We start from the raw sequence: 16,975 nt of genomic DNA, 5'->3' as shown, positions 1-16,975 counted from the left end.
GCTGATCTGGGGTGTAATCATTAGTCCAAATGGAACGTTTCTATTGGACACATTCAGGTAGGTCCCTCATTGTTTTGTTTCATTTAAGAAACGTTTTGTAAAATAATCGGTGGAATGAATACACACCTGATCACCTGCGCACACAGTTCACTTTCATAACAGCCACGTACAGCATCATCACTTTCATAGCAGCCACATACAAACAGCATGATCACTTTCATAGCAGCCACGTACAGCATCATCACTTGGCTCGTTGTATTCCTACTCGCATCTCCTCTCACCTTTTCCCTTCGCTTCAATGCACAACACAACAGCTGTCTGTGATCAGGCGCAAAAACCTCTCCAAGCCATTAAGCCAAACCTTCATACCATAACCGCTAACCTCTCCAAGCCAAACCTTCATACCATAACCGCTAACCTCAACACAGCCTACATCATTGTCACCATATTAACGTTATCATTAACAAACTAGAACTAACGTGTTAGTAAACCCACAATCCAATCCATGTGTAGCAAGCTAGCAGTTACACCGGCGGGCCCTGGTGGCAATAAATGAATAAACCTGAACTTGGAGGAGTTGGTGTGTTGGATAGCCTTAGCCAGCTAGCTAACATAAATAGCATTCATCTCTGTTTGAGTCAGGTTGTTGAGTAGGCTAAATTAGCTGCATTTGTTAAATGAAAGGTAAACTAAGAAAATACAAAATAAATTACAATGAAATATAGCACTCTATGCTGCTTCTCCTTTATTTGTTGAAAACTGTTCAACTATTGTCTTTCTCTCTCTTTGAGTCAACTACTCACCACATGTTATGCACTGCAGTGCTAGCTAGCTGTAACTTATGCCTTAGTATTTATTATGGATCCCCAAGGCAGCAGCTACTCTTCCTGGGGTCCAGCAAAATTAAGGCAGTTCATACTATTTTAAAAACATTACAATACATTCACAGATTTCACAACACACTGTGTTCCCTCAGGCCCCTACCACATACAGTGGGGAGAACAAGTATTTGATACACTGCCGATTTTGCAGGTTTTCCTACTTACAAAGCATGTAGAGGTCTGTCATTTTTATCATAGGTACACTTCAACTGTGAGAGACGGAATCTAAAACAAAAATCCAGAAAAATCACATTGTATGATTTTTAAGTAATTAATTTGCATTTTATTGCATGCCATAAGTATTTGATCACCTACCAACCAGTAAGAATTCCGGCTCTCACAGACCTGTTCGTTTTTCTTTAAGAAGCCCTCCTGTTCTCCACTCATTACCTGTATTAACTGCACCTGTTTGAACTCGTTACCTGTATAAAAGACACCTGTCCACACACTCAATCAAACAGACTCCAACCTCTCCACAATGGCCAAGACCAGAGAGCTGTGTAAGGACATCAGGGATAAAATTGTAGACCTGCACAAGGCTGGGATGGGCTACAGGACAATAGGCAAGCAGCTTGGTGAGAAAGCAACAACTGTTGGTGCAATTATTAGAAAATGGAAGAAGTTCAAGATGACGGTCAATCACCCTCGGTCTGGGGCTCCATGCAAGATCTCACCTCGTGGGGCATCAATGATCATGAGGAAGGTGAGGGATCAGCCCAGAACTACACGGCAGGACCTGGTCAATGACCTGAAGAGAGCTGGAACCACAGGATCAAAGAAAACCATTAGTAACACACTACGCCGTCATGGATTAAAATCCTGCAGCGCACGCAAGGTCCCCCTGCTCAAGCCAGCGCATGTCCAGGCCCGTCTTAAGTTTGCCAATGACCATCTGGATGATCCAGAGGAGGAATGGGAGAAGGTCATGTGGTCTGATGAGACAAAAATAGAGCTTTTTGGTCTAAACTCCACTCGCCGTGTTTGGAGGAAGAAGGATGAGTACAACCCCAAGAACACCATCCCAACCGTGAAGCATGGAGGTGGAAACATCATTCTTTGGGGATGCTTTTCTGCAAAGGGGACAGGATGACTGCACCGTATTGAGGGGAGGATGGATGGGGCCATGTATCGCGAGATCTTGGCAAAAAACCTCCTTCCCTCAGTAAGAGCATTGAAGATGGGTCGTGGCTGGGTCTTCCAGCATGACAACGACCCGAAACACACAGCCAGGGCAACTAAGGAGTGGCTCCGTAAGAAGCATCTCAAGGTCCTGGAGTGGCCTAGCCAGTCTCCAGACCTGAACCCAATAGAAAATCTTTGGAGGGAGCTGAAAGTCCGTATTGCCCAGCGACAGCCCCGAAACCTGAAGGATCTGGAGAAGGTCTGTATGGAGGAGTGGGCCAAAATCCCTGCTGCAGTGTGTGCAAACCTGGTCAAGACCTACAGGAAACGTATGATCTCTGTAATTGCAAACAAAGGTTTCTGTACCAAATATTAAGTTCTGCTTTTCTGATGTATCAAATACTTATGTCATGCAATAAAATGCAAATTAATTACTTAAAAATCATACAATGTGATTTTCTGGATTTTTGAATTACAGACCTCTACATGCTTTGTAAGTAGGAAAACCTGCAAAATCGGCAGTGTATCAAATACTTGTTCTCCCCACTGTATCTACAATACAAAATTCTATGTGTACGTGTGTGTATAGTGCGTATGTTATCGTGTGTGTGTATGCAGGTGTCTGTGCCTATGTTTGTGTTGCTTCACAGTCCCCACTGTTCCATAAGGTGTATTTTTATCTGTTTTTTAAATCTAATTTTACTGCTTGCATCAGTTACTTGATGTGGAATAGAGTTCCATGTAGTCATGGCTCTATGTAGTACTGTGGGCCTCACATAGTCTGTTCTGGACTTGGGGACTGTGAAGAGACCTCTGGTGGCATGTCTTGTGAGGTACGCATGGGTGTCCGAGCTGTTGCCAGTAGTTCAAACAGACAGCTCTGTCTATTCAACATGTCAATACCTCTCACAAACACAAGCAGTGATGAAGTCAATCTCTCATCCACTTTGAGCCAGGAGAGATTGACATGCATATTATTGTTAGCTCTCTGTGTACATCCAAGGGCCAGCCGAGCCAATTGCAATTTTCCTAAGTCCCTCTTTGTGGCACCTGACCACACGACTGAACAGTAGTCCAGGTGCGACAAAACTAGGGCCTGTAGGACCTGCCTTGTTGATAGTGCTGTTAAGAAGGTAGAGCAGCGCTTTATTATGGACATACTTCTCCCCATCTTAGCTACTGTTGTATCAATATGTTTTGACCAAGACAGTTTACAATCCAGGGTTACTCCAAGCTGTTTAGTCACCTCAACTTGCTCAATTACCACATTATTTATTAAAATATTTAGTTGAGGTTTAGTGAATGATTTGTCCCAAATACAATGCTTTTAGTTTTTGAAATATTTAGGACTAACTTATTCCTTGCCACCCACTCTGAAACTAACTGTTGCTCTTTGTTAAGTGTTGCAGTCATTTCAGTCGCTGTATTTTTTATTTTTTTGTTATTTCACCTTTATTTAACCAGGTAAGCCAGTTGAGAACAAGTTCTCATTTACAACTGCGACCTGGCCAAGATAAAGCAAAGCAGTGCGATAAAAACAACAACACAGAGTTACATATGGGGTAAAAAAACATAAAGTCAAAAAATACAACAGAAAATATATATACAGTGTGTGCAAATGTAGCAAGTTATGGAGGTAAGGCAATAAATAGGCTATAGTGCAAAATAATTACAATTAGTATTAACACTGGAATGCTAGATGTGCAAGAGATTATGTGCAAATAGAGATACTGGGGTGCAAAAGAGCAAAATAAATAACAATATAGGGATGAGGTAGTTGGGTGGGCTAATTTCAGGCTGTGTACAGGTGCAGTGATCGGTAAGGTGCTCTGACAACTGATGCTTAAAGTTAGTGAGGGAGATAAGAGTCTCCAGCTTCAGAGATTTTTGCAATTTGTTCCAGTCATTGGCAGCAGAGAACTGGAAGGAATGGCGGCCAAAGGAGGTGTTGGCTTTGGGAATGACCAGTGAGATATACCTGCTGGAGCGTGTATAGTGTTGAGTCATCCGCATACATAGACACACTTGCTTTACTCAAAGCCAGTGGCATGTCATTAGTAAAGATTGAAAAAAGTAATGGGCCTAGACAGCTGCCCTGGGGAATTCCTGATTCTACCTGGATTATGTTGGAGGCTTCCATTAAAGAACACCCTCTGTGTTCTGTTAGACAGGTAACTCTTTATCCACATTATAGCAGGGGGTGTAAAGCCATAACACAAGTTTTTCCATCAACAGATTATGATCGATAAAGTCAAAAGCCACACTGAAGTCTAACAAAACAGCCCCCACAATCTTTTTATCATCAATTTCTCTCAGCCAATCATCAGTCATTTGTGTAAGTGCTGTGCTTGTTGAATGTCCTTCTCTATAAGCGTGCTGAAAGTCTGTTGTCAATTTGTTTACAGTAAAATAGCATTGTATCTGGTCAAACACAATTTTTTCCAAAAGTTTACTAAGGGTTGGTAACAGGCTGATTGGTCGGCTATTCGAGCCAGTAAAGGGGGCTTTACTATTCTTAGGTAGCGGAATGACTTTAGCTTCCCTCCAGGCCTGAGGGCACACACTTTCTAGTAGGCTTAAATTGAAAATATGGCAAATAGGAGTGGCAATATCGTCCGCTATTATCCTCAACAATTTTCCATCCAAGTTGTCAGACCTCGGTGGCTTGTCATTGTTGACAGACAACAATAATGTTTTCACCTCTTCCACACTCACTTTACGGAATTCAAAATTATAATGCTTGTCTTTCATAATTTGGTCAGATATACTTGGATGTATAGTGTCAGCGTTTGTTGCTGGCATGTCATTCCTACGTTTGCTAATCTTGCCAATGAAACAATTATTAAAGTAGTTGGCAATATCAGTTAGTTTTGTGATGAATGAGCCATCTGATTCAATGAATGATGGAGCTGAGTTTGCCTTTTTTCCCAAAATGTCATTTAAGGTGCTCCAAAGCTTTTTATTATCATTCTTTATGTCATTTATCTTTATTTCATAGTGTAGTTTCTTCTCCTTTTTATTCAGTTTAGTCACGATTTCTCAATTTGCAATACGTTTGCCAATCGGTTGTGCAGCCAGACTTATTTGCCATTCCTTTTGCCTCATCCCTCTCAACCATACACAGGGATTTAACAGTTTTTACAGTCATTTTCTTAATGGGTGTATGCTTATTAGTCACTGGAATAAGCAATTTCATAAATGTGTCAAGTGCAGCGTCTGTTTGCTCCTCATTACACACCACGGACCAACATATATTCTTTACATCAACAACATTGGAATCACTACAACATTTATTTTATGACCTCTTATACACTATATTAGGCCCAACCTTTGGAACTTTGGCTTTCCTAGATATGGCTACTATATTGTGATCACTACGTCCAATGGATTTGGATACTGCTTTCAAGCAAATTTCTGCAGCATTAGTAAAGATGTGATCAATACATGTTGATGATTTCATTCCTGTGCTGTTTGTAACTACCCTGGTAGGTTGACTGATAACCTGAACCAGGTTGTAGGCACTGGTTACAGTTTGAAGCTTTTTATTGAGTGGGCAGCTTGATGAAAGCCAGTCAATATTTAAATCACCCAGAAAATATACCTCTCTGTTTATCACATACATTATCAAGCATTTCACACGTTATCCAGATACTGACTTTTAGCACTTGGTGGTCTATAGAAGCTTCCCACCAGAATGGGCTTTAGGTGAGGCAGATGAACCTGATTCATTCTGCTCCTTTGATTGGATGGACAAGATGTTAGTTTATACTGCAAGAGCTCTGATAGGTTGGAGGACGTCCTCTGGAAGTCGTCATAATTACTGTGTTAGTATATGGAAGGGGCTGACAACCATGAGGCTCCTAGGTTTTGTACCCAGAGGAGGACGGAAAATAGCAGTCCTCCGGCTACACCATGGTGCTTCCCTAGAGGGTGCTGTTGAGGCTGCTGTAGATCAGGGGTTCCCCTTCCAGCTTTGGGGAACTAAATTAAACTAGACAGTCGGGGAAAATCTAAAATTCCAAAAATCATGGCATTGATTTTTGTTATGTTTCAGTCACTCAGATAGTCATTGTGTCCCCGCACACTGACTATGCAACGGTACCCCCCTGTATATATAGCCTCCCTACTGTCACTTTATTCTATTGTATATATAGCCTCCCTACTGTCACTTTATTTTTTACTTCTGCTCTTTTTTTCTCAACACTTTTTTGTTGTTGTTTTATTCTTACTTTTTTGTTTAAAATAAATGCACTGTTGGTTAAGGGCTGTAAGTAAGCATTTCACTGTAATGTCTGCACCTGTTGTATTCGGCGCATGTGACCAATAAAATTTGATTTGATTTGATTCAGAGACTGTGCCCATTAGTCACGCCCATTACAACACCCCCACCACACTCGCCACCTGAGCCCCATTTTGTAAACAGCATGATCATTACACAGGTGCACCTTGTGCTGGGGACAATAAATGGCCACTCTAAAAATGTGCAGTTTTGTCACACAACACAATGCCACAGATGTCTCAAGTTTTGAGGGAGCGTGCAATTGGCATGCTGACTGCAGGAATGTCCACCAGAGCTGTTGCCAGAGAATTTAATGTTAATTTCTCTACCATAAGCCGCCTCCCAACGTCGTTTTAGATGATTTAGCAGTACGTCCAGCGTGTAACCACGCCAACCCAGGACCTCCACATCTGACTTCTTCACCTGCGGCATCGTCTGAGACCAGTCAACTGATGAAACTGTGGGTTTTGCACAACCAAAGAATGTCTAGACAAACTGTCAGAAACTGTCTCAGGGAAGCTCAGCTGCGTGCTCGTCGTCCTCACCAGGGTCTTGACCTGACGGCAGTTTGGCGTCGTAATCGACTTCAGTGGGCAAATGCTCACCTTCGATGGCCACTGGCACGCTGGAGATGTGTACTCTTCACAGATGAATCGCAGTTTCAACTGTACCGGGCAGATGGCAGACAGTGTGTATGGTGTCGTGTGGGCGAGTGGTTTGCTGATGTCAACATTGTGAACAGAGTGCCCCATGGTGGTGGGGTTATGGTATGGGCAGGCATAAGCTATGGGCAACATACACAATTGCATTTCATCAATGGCAATTTGATTGCACAGAGATACCGTGACGAGATCCTGGTGCCATTCATCCTCCGCCATCACCTCATGTTTCAGCATGATAATGCACGGCCCCATGTCGCAAGGATCTGTCTGTACACAATTCCTGCAAGCTGGAAATGTCCCAGTTCTTCCATGGCCTGCATACTCACCAGACATGTCACCCTTTAAGCATGTTTGGGATGCTCTGGATCAACGTGTACGACAGCGTGTTCCAGGTCTGCCAATATCCAGCAACTTCACACAACCATTGAAGAGGAGTGGGACAACATTCCACAGGCCAATATCAACAGCCTGATTAACTCTATGCGAAGGAGATGTGTTGCACTGCATGAGACAAATGGTGGTCACACCAGATACTGACTGGTTTTCTGCGACTAACAGATGCATATCTGTATTCCGAGTCATGTGAAATCCATAAATTAGGGCCTAATTTATTTATTTAAATTGACTGATTTCCTTATGTGAACTGTAACTCAGTAAAATCTTTGAAATTGTTGCATGATGTATTTATATTTTTGTTCAGTGTATATGATTACATGGTCCTCTGTAGCTCAATTGGTAGAGCATGGCGCTTGTAACGCCAGGGTAGTGGGTTCGATCCCCGGGACCACCCATACGTAAAAATGTATGCACGCATGACTGTAAGTCGCTTTGGATAAAAGTGTCTGCTAAATGGCATATTATTATTATTATTATTATTATTATTATTATTATTATTATTATTATTATTATTATGGTTGTTGGTACCATCAATTAAACACACACACACACACAGTTGTTTGTACCATAGATGTAATCATTTGAATCATATTTTAACACCTAACAAACACTTTGTATTTTTTAAAACTTTTTAAATCAGGCCCTGTTCTTACCTCATATCCCATAATGCCTTGCATTCTGCCTGGGAAGAAAACACTTCAATTTGCATCAACTTGCCATTGGCTCAACCATTGGCTCAACTTACGCAATTGCCATTTGCTCGGCTTAACCCACACAGCCACAAGGATGCACTTTCATGCTAGGTTTAGGACCTCATATTGCAATTTATAGAGATCCCAACTGATGTATAAAACAATCTTTAAATTATCTACTTTGGTTTAGAAACCTCTAACACAATAAATTAATATGACTTGATGAAAATCTGTTTTTTTGACCGACTGTATCTTGCTTACCACGTTTTGTTCCTTCAGATGAAACGATGACCTCTTCCTAAATATTTGGTGAACTTACCCCACTCTCCCCTAATACTCAGAATGGGGAAGGGTGGTCAGGGACTTACCCCACTCTCCCCTAATACTCAGAATGGGGAAGGGTGGTCAGGGACTTACCCCACTCTCCCCTAATACTCAGAATGGGGAAGGGTGGTCAGGAACTTACCCCACTCTCCCCTAATACTCAGAATGGGGAAGGGTGGTCAGGAACTTACCCCACTCTCCCCTAATACTCAGAATGGGGAAGGGTGGTGAGGGAGTTTCTGTCAGTTATGTAGGTTCTTTCATATCCCCTCCCTGATCCGATCCTTCTGTAGAGTGGATTTGAGATCCAGTGTCCTATGTGCGGTAGAGTGAGGTCAGTAGAGGTTATGAGGGGCCTCGGGGAGATCCAGTGTCCTAGGTGCGGGATAGTGAGGTCAGTAGAGGTTATGAGGGGCCTCGGGGAGATCCAGTGTCCTATGTGCGGTAGAGTGAGGTCAGTAGAGGTTATGAGGGGCCTCGGGGAGATCCAGTGTCCTAGGTGCGGGATAGTGAGGTCAGTAGAGGTTATGAGGGGCCTCGGGGAGATCCAGTGTCCTAGGTGCGGGATAGTGAGGTCAGTAGAGGTTATGAGGGGCCTCGGGGAGATCCAGTGTCCTATGTGCGGGATAGTGAGGTCAGTAGAGGTTATGAGGGGCCTCGGGGAGATCCAGTGTCCTATGTGCGGGATAGTGAGGTCAGTAGAGGTTATGAGGGGCCTCGGGGAGATCCAGTGTCCTATGTGCGGGATAGTGAGGTCAGTAGAGGTTATGAGGGGCCTCGGGGAGATCCAGTGTCCTATGTGCGGTAGAGTGAGGTCAGTAGAGGTTATGAGGGGCCTCGGGGAGATCCAGTGTCCTATGTGCGGGATAGTGAGGTCAGTAGAGGTTATGAGGGGCCTCGGGGAGATCCAGTGCTCTAGGTGCGGTAGAGTGAGGTCAGTAGAGGTTATGAGGGGCCTCGGGGAGATCCAGTGTCCTATGTGCGGGATAGTGAGGTCAGTAGAGGTTATGAGGGGCCTCGGGGAGATCCAGTGTCCTATGTGCGGGATAGTGAGGTCAGTAGATTATGAGGGGCCTCGGGGAGCGTTTAATACAGCAAATGATCACTAATGTTGCTGAAATGTTTCAAATCACAACTGTTTGACTTCATGTGAGCAACACCTTTTCAGACTGTGTTTCTGCATATTTCCACATTCAAGAGCATTAATACACAAAATGGTATGTTATCCAGATGTGATCAGTATGTGATGTAAAGGGAAACTGCTGTCCTTTCCTGTGTGTGGTTCCTTGTAGCTAATGCTTTCATTCTACTGGACATAAGGAGTCTGATGTGACCATCACTCCTGTGAAGACATCCTGTCTCTGTGTCCCTTGTCCTCTGGCTGGTGATCTCCTGTGAAGACATCCTGTCTCTGTGTCCCTTGTCCTCTGGCTGGTGATCTCCTGTGAAGACATCCTGTCTCTGTGTCCCTTGTCCTCTGGCTGGTGATCTCCTGTGAAGACAACCTGTCTCCGTGTCCCTTGTCCTCTGGCTGCTTATCAGACATTGTATATTTTCTATCATTCCAGAATATGAATCTAACCCTTCCTGTGTCTCCTCTCCTCTCTAGCTGGTGATCAGAGTGCACCTGTCAGATGAGAGCTCTAAGACCATGATGGTGGACGAAAGACAGACTGTCAGACAGGTTCTGGACAGCTTGTTGGACAAGTCCCACTGTGGCTACAGCCCTGACTGGTCCCTGGTGGAGACCATCAACGAACTGCAGATGGGTAAGGAGAAAACACACACACACACACACACACACACACACACTGTGGACACTGCTCCGACTGCAGATGGAAAGGTGCCTCAAGGCTGGAGCGATGACACACACATTCTTTATATAATTTCCCAGTTGATTTTCTGAAATGCCAAAAGGATTACCAGCCACTGCAATCCTCATGTGGCTGTGGGGAGGGGGGGGGAACCACAACAGGGATGAAAAGATTGAACTCAATTGCTTAGAATATGAGGCAGGGTATTGAAAGCCATTGACATTCTGCAGCAGAGAGGGTTAGTGGCTGTTGAGAGGGGCTGTTAGTAATATGGACCACCCTCCCTCCTCTCCTGTGTCTGGTGGTGTGGTCTGCTGTCATCAGAGAGGGTTGGTCACCGTTGGGAGGGGCTGTTAGTAATATGTGGTCAACTGTCATCACAGTGCAGCAGAGAGAGTTGGTCGCCGTTGGGAGGGGCTGTTAGTAATATGGACCACCCTCCCTCCTCTCCTGTGTCTGGTGGTGTGGTCTGCTGTCATCAGAGAGGGTTGGTCACCGTTGGGAGGGGCTGTTAGTAATATGGACCACCCTCCCTCCTCTCCTGTGTCTGGTGGTGTGGTCTGCTGTCATCAGAGAGGGTTAGTGGCTGTTGGGAGGGGCTGTTAGTAATATGGACCACCCTCCCTCCTCTCCTGTGTCTGGTGGTGTGGTCTGCTGTCATCAGAGAGGGTTAGTGGCTGTTGGGAGGGGCTGTTAGTAATATGGACCACCCTCCCTCCTCTCCTGTGTCTGGTGGTGTGGTCTGCTGTCATCAGAGAGGGTTGGTCACCGTTGGGAGGGGCTGTTAGTAATATGGACCACCCTCCCTCCTCTCCTGTGTCTGGTGGTGTGGTCTGCTGTCATCAGAGAGGGTTGGTCACCGTTGGGAGGGGCTGTTAGTAATATGGACCACCCTCCCTCCTCTCCTGTGTCTGGTGGTGTGGTCTGCTGTCATCAGAGAGGGTTGGTCACCGTTGGGAGGGGCTGTTAGTAATATGGACCACCCTCCCTCCTCTCCTGTGTCTGGTGGTGTGGTCTGCTGTCATCAGAGAGGGTTAGTGGCTGTTGGGAGGGACTGTTAGTAATATGGACCACCCTCCCTCCTCTCCTGTGTCTGGTGGTGTGGTCTGCTGTCATCAGAGAGGGTTGGTCACCGTTGGGAGGGGCTGTTAGTAATATGGACCACCCTCCCTCCTCTCCTGTGTCTGGTGGTGTGGTCTGCTGTCATCAGAGAGGGTTGGTCACCGTTGGGAGGGGCTGTTAGTAATATGGACCACCCTCCCTCCTCTCCTGTGTCTGGTGGTGTGGTCTGCTGTCATCAGAGAGGGTTGGTCACCGTTGGGAGGGGCTGTTAGTAATATGTGGTCTACTGTCATCACAGTGCAGCAGAATGCAGCCTCACTGAACACACAGCTCTGCCTCAGTCTATGTAGGTCCAGAGCGATCATGCATGTGACCTAACCTATATCTCCAGGGCGTTCTCTGACTGGCCAAGCTGGGCCAGCCTCTTAACTCAATTTAAGGGCTTTATTGGCATGGGAAACGTATGTTAACATTGCCAAAGCAAGTGAGGTAGATAATAAACAAAAGTGAAATAAACAATAAATATTAACAGTAAACATTACACTCAGAAGTTCCAAAAGAATAAAGACATTTCAAATGTCATATTATGTCTATATACAGTGTTGTAACAATGTGCAAATAGTTAAAGTACAAATGGGAAAATAAATCAACATAAATATGGGTTGTATTTACAATGGTGTTTGTTCTTCACTGGTTCTTTGTGGATCTGTTTAATCTGAGGGAAATATGTGTCTCTATGGTCATACATTTTCTCTCTCCTCTCTCTGTCTCTCTCTCTCTCTCTCCTCTCTCTGTGTGTCTCTCTCTCTCTCTCTCTCTCTCTCTCTCTCTGTCTCTCTCTCTCTCTCTCTCTCTCTCTCTGTCTCTCTCTCTCTCTCTGTCTCTCTCTCTCTCTCTCTGTCTCTCTCTGTCTCTCTCTCTCTCTGTCTCTCTCTCTCTCTCTCTCTCTCTCTCTCTGTGTCTGTCTCTCTCTCTCTCTCTCTGTCTCTCTCTCTCTCTCTCTGTGTCTGTCTCTCTCTCTCTCTCTGTCTCTCTCTCTCTGTGTCTCTCTCTCTCTCTCTCTCTCTCTCTCTCTCTCTGTGTCTGTCTCTCTCTCTCTGTCTCTCTCTCTCTCTGTCTCTCTCTCTCTCTGTGTCTGTCTCTCTCTCTCTGTCTCTGTCTCTCTCTCCTCTCTCTGTGTGTCTGTCTCTCTCTCTATCTTTCTCCTCTGTCTCTCCTCTCTCTGCGTGTCTCTCTCCTCTCTAATAATATAATAACATCTCTAAATAATAATAATTGCCCGGTGCTGTCTAAATCCACCATTTTAGGCTGCCAACACTCAAGTCTCCATGGCTTAATGTTGATGACAATGGCTTCCACCCCTACATACCAGGGTTCAAATCCTACCTTTGGCAAAATAATTTATCAGACCTGTTTACTGCTTTTCTTTATTCAACCATTTATGAATATAAATTAAATTGACTGTTGGGTTTAAGGTTTATTTAGTCTGGGACAAGGCAGCACGTCCAGTGAACAGGTCAGGGTTCCATAGCCGCAGGCAGAACAGCAGAAACTGGAGCAGCAGCATGACCAGGTGGACTGGGGACAGCCAGGAGTCATCAGGCCAGGTAGTCCTGAGGCATGGTCCTAGGGCTCAGGTCCTCCGGTGGTGATAAGTCTATCTCTCCTTCTAACTTCCCTCCAGAGCGTATCTTTGAGGACCATGAGAACCTGACCATGAGAACCTGGTGGACGGCCTTCTGAACTGGACCAGAGACAGCCAGAACAGACTGATGTTCATAGAACGCATCGAGAAGTACGCCCTCTTCAAGAACCCACAGGTACGACAGACAACCACTGCATTATTGTTATAGAGGCCTACTGACGTGGGTAGTTCTGACGTGGGTAGTTCTGACGTGGGTAGTTGTGACGTGGGTAGTTGTGACGTGGGTAGTTGTGACGTGGGTAGTTGTGACGTGGGTAGTTGTGACGTGGGTAGTTGTGACGTGGGTAGTTCTGACGTGGGTAGTTGTGACGTGGGTAGTTGTGACGTGGGTAGTTGTGACGTGGGTAGTTCTGACGTGGGTAGTTGCATTCCTGGATGCTGATTAGCTGAAACTGCATTCCAACCATTTGAATAATCAATTCCCGATATACTACAGATAAGCCTTCTCACCTGAGTTACAATCAATTGATGCAGATTATACAATTGATGCAGATTATACAACAATGCAGATTATACAACCAATGCAGATTATACAATTGATGCAGATTATACAACCAATGCAGATTATACAATTGATGCAGATTATACAACCAATGCAGAAATGCACTGACTGAGGCTGAGCTGCCTTAAATAAAACGGTTTCACCAAAATGGATACCCACAGTAGTATCAGTCAGCTACCCCCCCCCTCCCCCCAGCGTGTCCTTCAGATCCAGGTCAGTATGTTGTAGATGGTGATGCTATGAATAATAGATTAGGAATGAGACTGGGAGCTGGTGAGCATGGCTGTGTCCTTGGTGAACAGTCGATTTTAGTTTTACTGAAAGTGACTGTTCTCTAATACGATGTTAAAGGGATAGTTCAGCTAAATTCCATATTTAGATATTTGTTTCTTTACTGTGAAAGCAGTCTATGGACAAAGACAGACTGCAATACATTTTTGGTTTTGTTCAACTTTACTGTCATACCCTGATTGACCTTTCCCTGCCTCCTTTCCCTCACCTGGAAATTCACAGAACTATTTGTTGGGGCGGAAGGAGACGTGTGAGATGGCAGACCGGAACAAGGAGGCTCTACTAGAGGTATGATATGCAGCCTCATCACTCCTTCATAACACCTCACCAGAACACCTCACCAGAACACCTCACCAGAACACCCAACGAGATGACAAGTTAACTTATTCAGGCATTTCAGACTGTTATGTTGTAACTGTTACCTTGCGTTAATATCTACTATGGTGATGCTGAGGTGTGTGTGTTAATATCTACTATGGTGATGCTGAGGTGTGTGTGTTAATATCTACTATGGTGATGCTGAGGTGTGTGTTAATATCTACTATGGTAATGCTGAGGTGTGCGTTAATATCTACTATGGTGATGCTGAGGTGTGTGTTAATATCTACTATGGTGATGCTGAGGTGTGTGTTAATATCTACTATGGTGATGCTGAGGTGTGTGTTAATATCTACTGTGGTGATGCTGAGGTGTGTGTTAATATCTACTGTGGTGATGCTGAGGTGTGTGTTAATATCTACTATGGTGATGCTGAGGTGTGTGTTAATATATACTGTGGTGATGCTGAGGTGTGTGTTAATATCTACTGTGGTGATGCTGAGGTGTGTGTTAATATCTACTATGGTGATGCTGAGGTGTGCATTAATATCTACTATGGTGATGCTGAGGTGTGTGTTAATATCTACTGTGGTGATGCTGATGTGTGCGTTAATATCTACTATGGTGATGCTGAGGTGTGTGTTAATATCTACTATGGTGATGCTGAGGTGTGCATTAATATCTACTATAGTGATGCTGAGGTGTGTGTTAATATCTACTATGGTGATGCTGAGGTGTGTGTTAATATCTACTATGGTGATGCTGAAGTGTGTGTTAATATCTACTATGGTGATGCTGAGGTGTGTGTTAATATCTACTATGGTGATGCTGAGGTGTGTGTTAATATCTACTGTGGTGATGCTGAGGTGTGTGTTAATATCTACTATGGTGATGCTGAGGTGTGCGTTAATATCTACTATGGTGATGCTGAGGTGTGTGTTAATATCTACTATGGTGATGCTGAGGTGTGCGTTAATATCTACTATGGTGATGCTGAGGTGTGTGTTAATATCTACTATGGTGATGCTGAGGTGTGTGTTAATATCTACTATGGTGATGCTGAGGTGTGTGTTAATATCTACTGTGGTGATGCTGAGGTGTGTGTTAGTATCTACTGTGGTGATGCTGAGGTGTGTGTTAATATCTACTGTGGTGATGCTGAGGTGTGTGCTCTCCTCGGCAGGAATGTTTTTGTGGCAGCTCTGTCTCTGTGCCTGAGATGGAGGGTGTACTCTGGCTGAAGGAGGATGGGAGGAAGAGCTGGAAGAAGAGATACTTCCTGCTCAGAGCCTCGGGGATCTACTATGTACCTAAAGGAAAGGCCAAGGTACGTCTCTGGAACACACTGATGATGATGATGATAGTAGTAGTAGTAGTAGTAGCAGTAGTAGCAGTAGTAGTAGTAGTAGTAGTAGTAGTAGTAGTAGCAGTAGTAGTAGCAGTAGTAGTAGTAGTAGTAGTAGTAGCAGTAGTAGCAGTAGTAGTAGCAGTAGTAGTAGTAGTAGTAGTAGTAGCAGTAGCAGTAGTAGTAGTAGTAGTAGTAGTAGCAGTAGCAGTAGTAGTAGCAGTAGTAGTAGTAGTAGTAAAAGTAGTAGTAGTAGTAGTAGTATTTAGTCTTTATTTTATTTTTATTTTATTTTTTATGACATCAATTGGCTCCCAAACGTCTCTTCATTCAAAATGCTGGAAAATCAACCTAGAACCATGAAAAATTGCAAATCTGTACTATAAAGCCAAAACAGTATTCACCATCTTCAGAGAATGATTTTGTAATTTATTTGCAGATAATCATTGTTTTGAGCTCAAAAGCAGTAGTAGCAGTATGCAAATCAGGGAGCCAAATGAACGGCTCTTTCACCGTTGTGATTCGCTTCCAAACGTTCATCAAAATGAGCTGTTCAGGGCTCCCGAGTGGCGCAGCGGTCTAAGGCACTGCATCACAGTGCTTGAGGCGTCACTACAGACCCGGGTTCGATCCCAGGCTGTCACAGCCGGCCGTGACCGGGAGACCCATGAGGTGGCGCACAATTGGCCCAGCGTCGTCCGGGTTAGGGGAGGGTTTGGCCGGCCGGGATGTCCTTGTCCCATCGCGCTCTAGCGACTCCTTGTGGCGGCCGGGCGCCTGCAAGCTGACTTTAGTCGCCAGTTGTACGGTGTTTCCTCCGACACATTTGTGCGGCTGGCTTCCGGATTAAGCGAGCAGTGTGTCAAGAAGCAGTGCGGCTTGGCAGGGTCGTGTTTCGGAGGACGCATGGATCTCGACTGAGTCCGTACGTTAGTTACAGCGATGGGACAAGACTGTAACTAACAATTGGATATCACGAAATTGGGGAGGGGAAAAAAGGGGGCAAAAAAAAAACTGCCTCACCTTTCAAGATTTAGATAATAAAGCGTTTGACCTTTCCATTGTGTTAACAATAGAGGATTGGTTGATTTTTCCATTTATTTCAAGATGATTGAGTAAAAGTATCTTCCAACCCATCGGGTCTCGGAACCCTGTCTACTACATTTATGTTGTAATACGTCCAGCCAACATTCTAACTCCGCCCATAACTTCCGGACTTTATAGCGTTCCCAGAATGCATGAGTTATTGAGTCATTATTAGTTTTACACTTAAGACATGACTCTGCCGTTGTGTTGTAGAATTTGTGAATTTCTTGTGTAATCAATTCTACACATTAGTTTATACTGGATTAATCGTACATTTCTGTTAACTGTAATTTCGTAAGTTATGCTTCAACTTTCCCTCCTTGTGCCGACATCAGTTATTTTTAAGTCTCGGTTCCAATAGTTTATATTTCTAAGAGGTTGTCAGTTGGATCGGCTCTCTGCTCTCTGCAAGGTTTGGTATATCTTCCCTATCATATGAACATCATTTTCTGACTCAAATAAGATTCCCTCAAGGTTGCTCTGATGTCCAGAAGAA

At 44.4% G+C, this 16,975-nt stretch overlaps 1 protein-coding gene across 1 annotated transcript in view; it reads left to right on the top strand.

The window, feature by feature from the left end:
• The window catches only part of LOC311125673 (ras-associated and pleckstrin homology domains-containing protein 1-like), a gene marked incomplete at both ends in the record, with an annotated part of 89,434 nt that overhangs the window by 42,938 nt on the left and 29,521 nt on the right, over positions 1-16,975 (top strand). Inside the window, 5 exon segments of the mRNA XM_084199702.1 lie at positions 9,966-10,125; positions 12,917-12,948; positions 12,951-13,052; positions 13,953-14,018; positions 15,232-15,375. Of these exon segments, the coding sequence (XP_084055828.1) occupies positions 9,966-10,125; positions 12,917-12,948; positions 12,951-13,052; positions 13,953-14,018; positions 15,232-15,375 (504 nt within the window).

This window comes from Coregonus lavaretus (assembly GCF_964263955.1).
Source record: "Coregonus lavaretus genome assembly, contig: HAP1_SCAFFOLD_432, whole genome shotgun sequence".
Classification (NCBI taxonomy): domain Eukaryota; kingdom Metazoa; phylum Chordata; class Actinopteri; order Salmoniformes; family Salmonidae; genus Coregonus; species Coregonus lavaretus.
The sequence above is the reverse complement of the archived record's forward strand: the minus strand, read 5'-3'. Positions and strand labels throughout refer to the sequence as shown.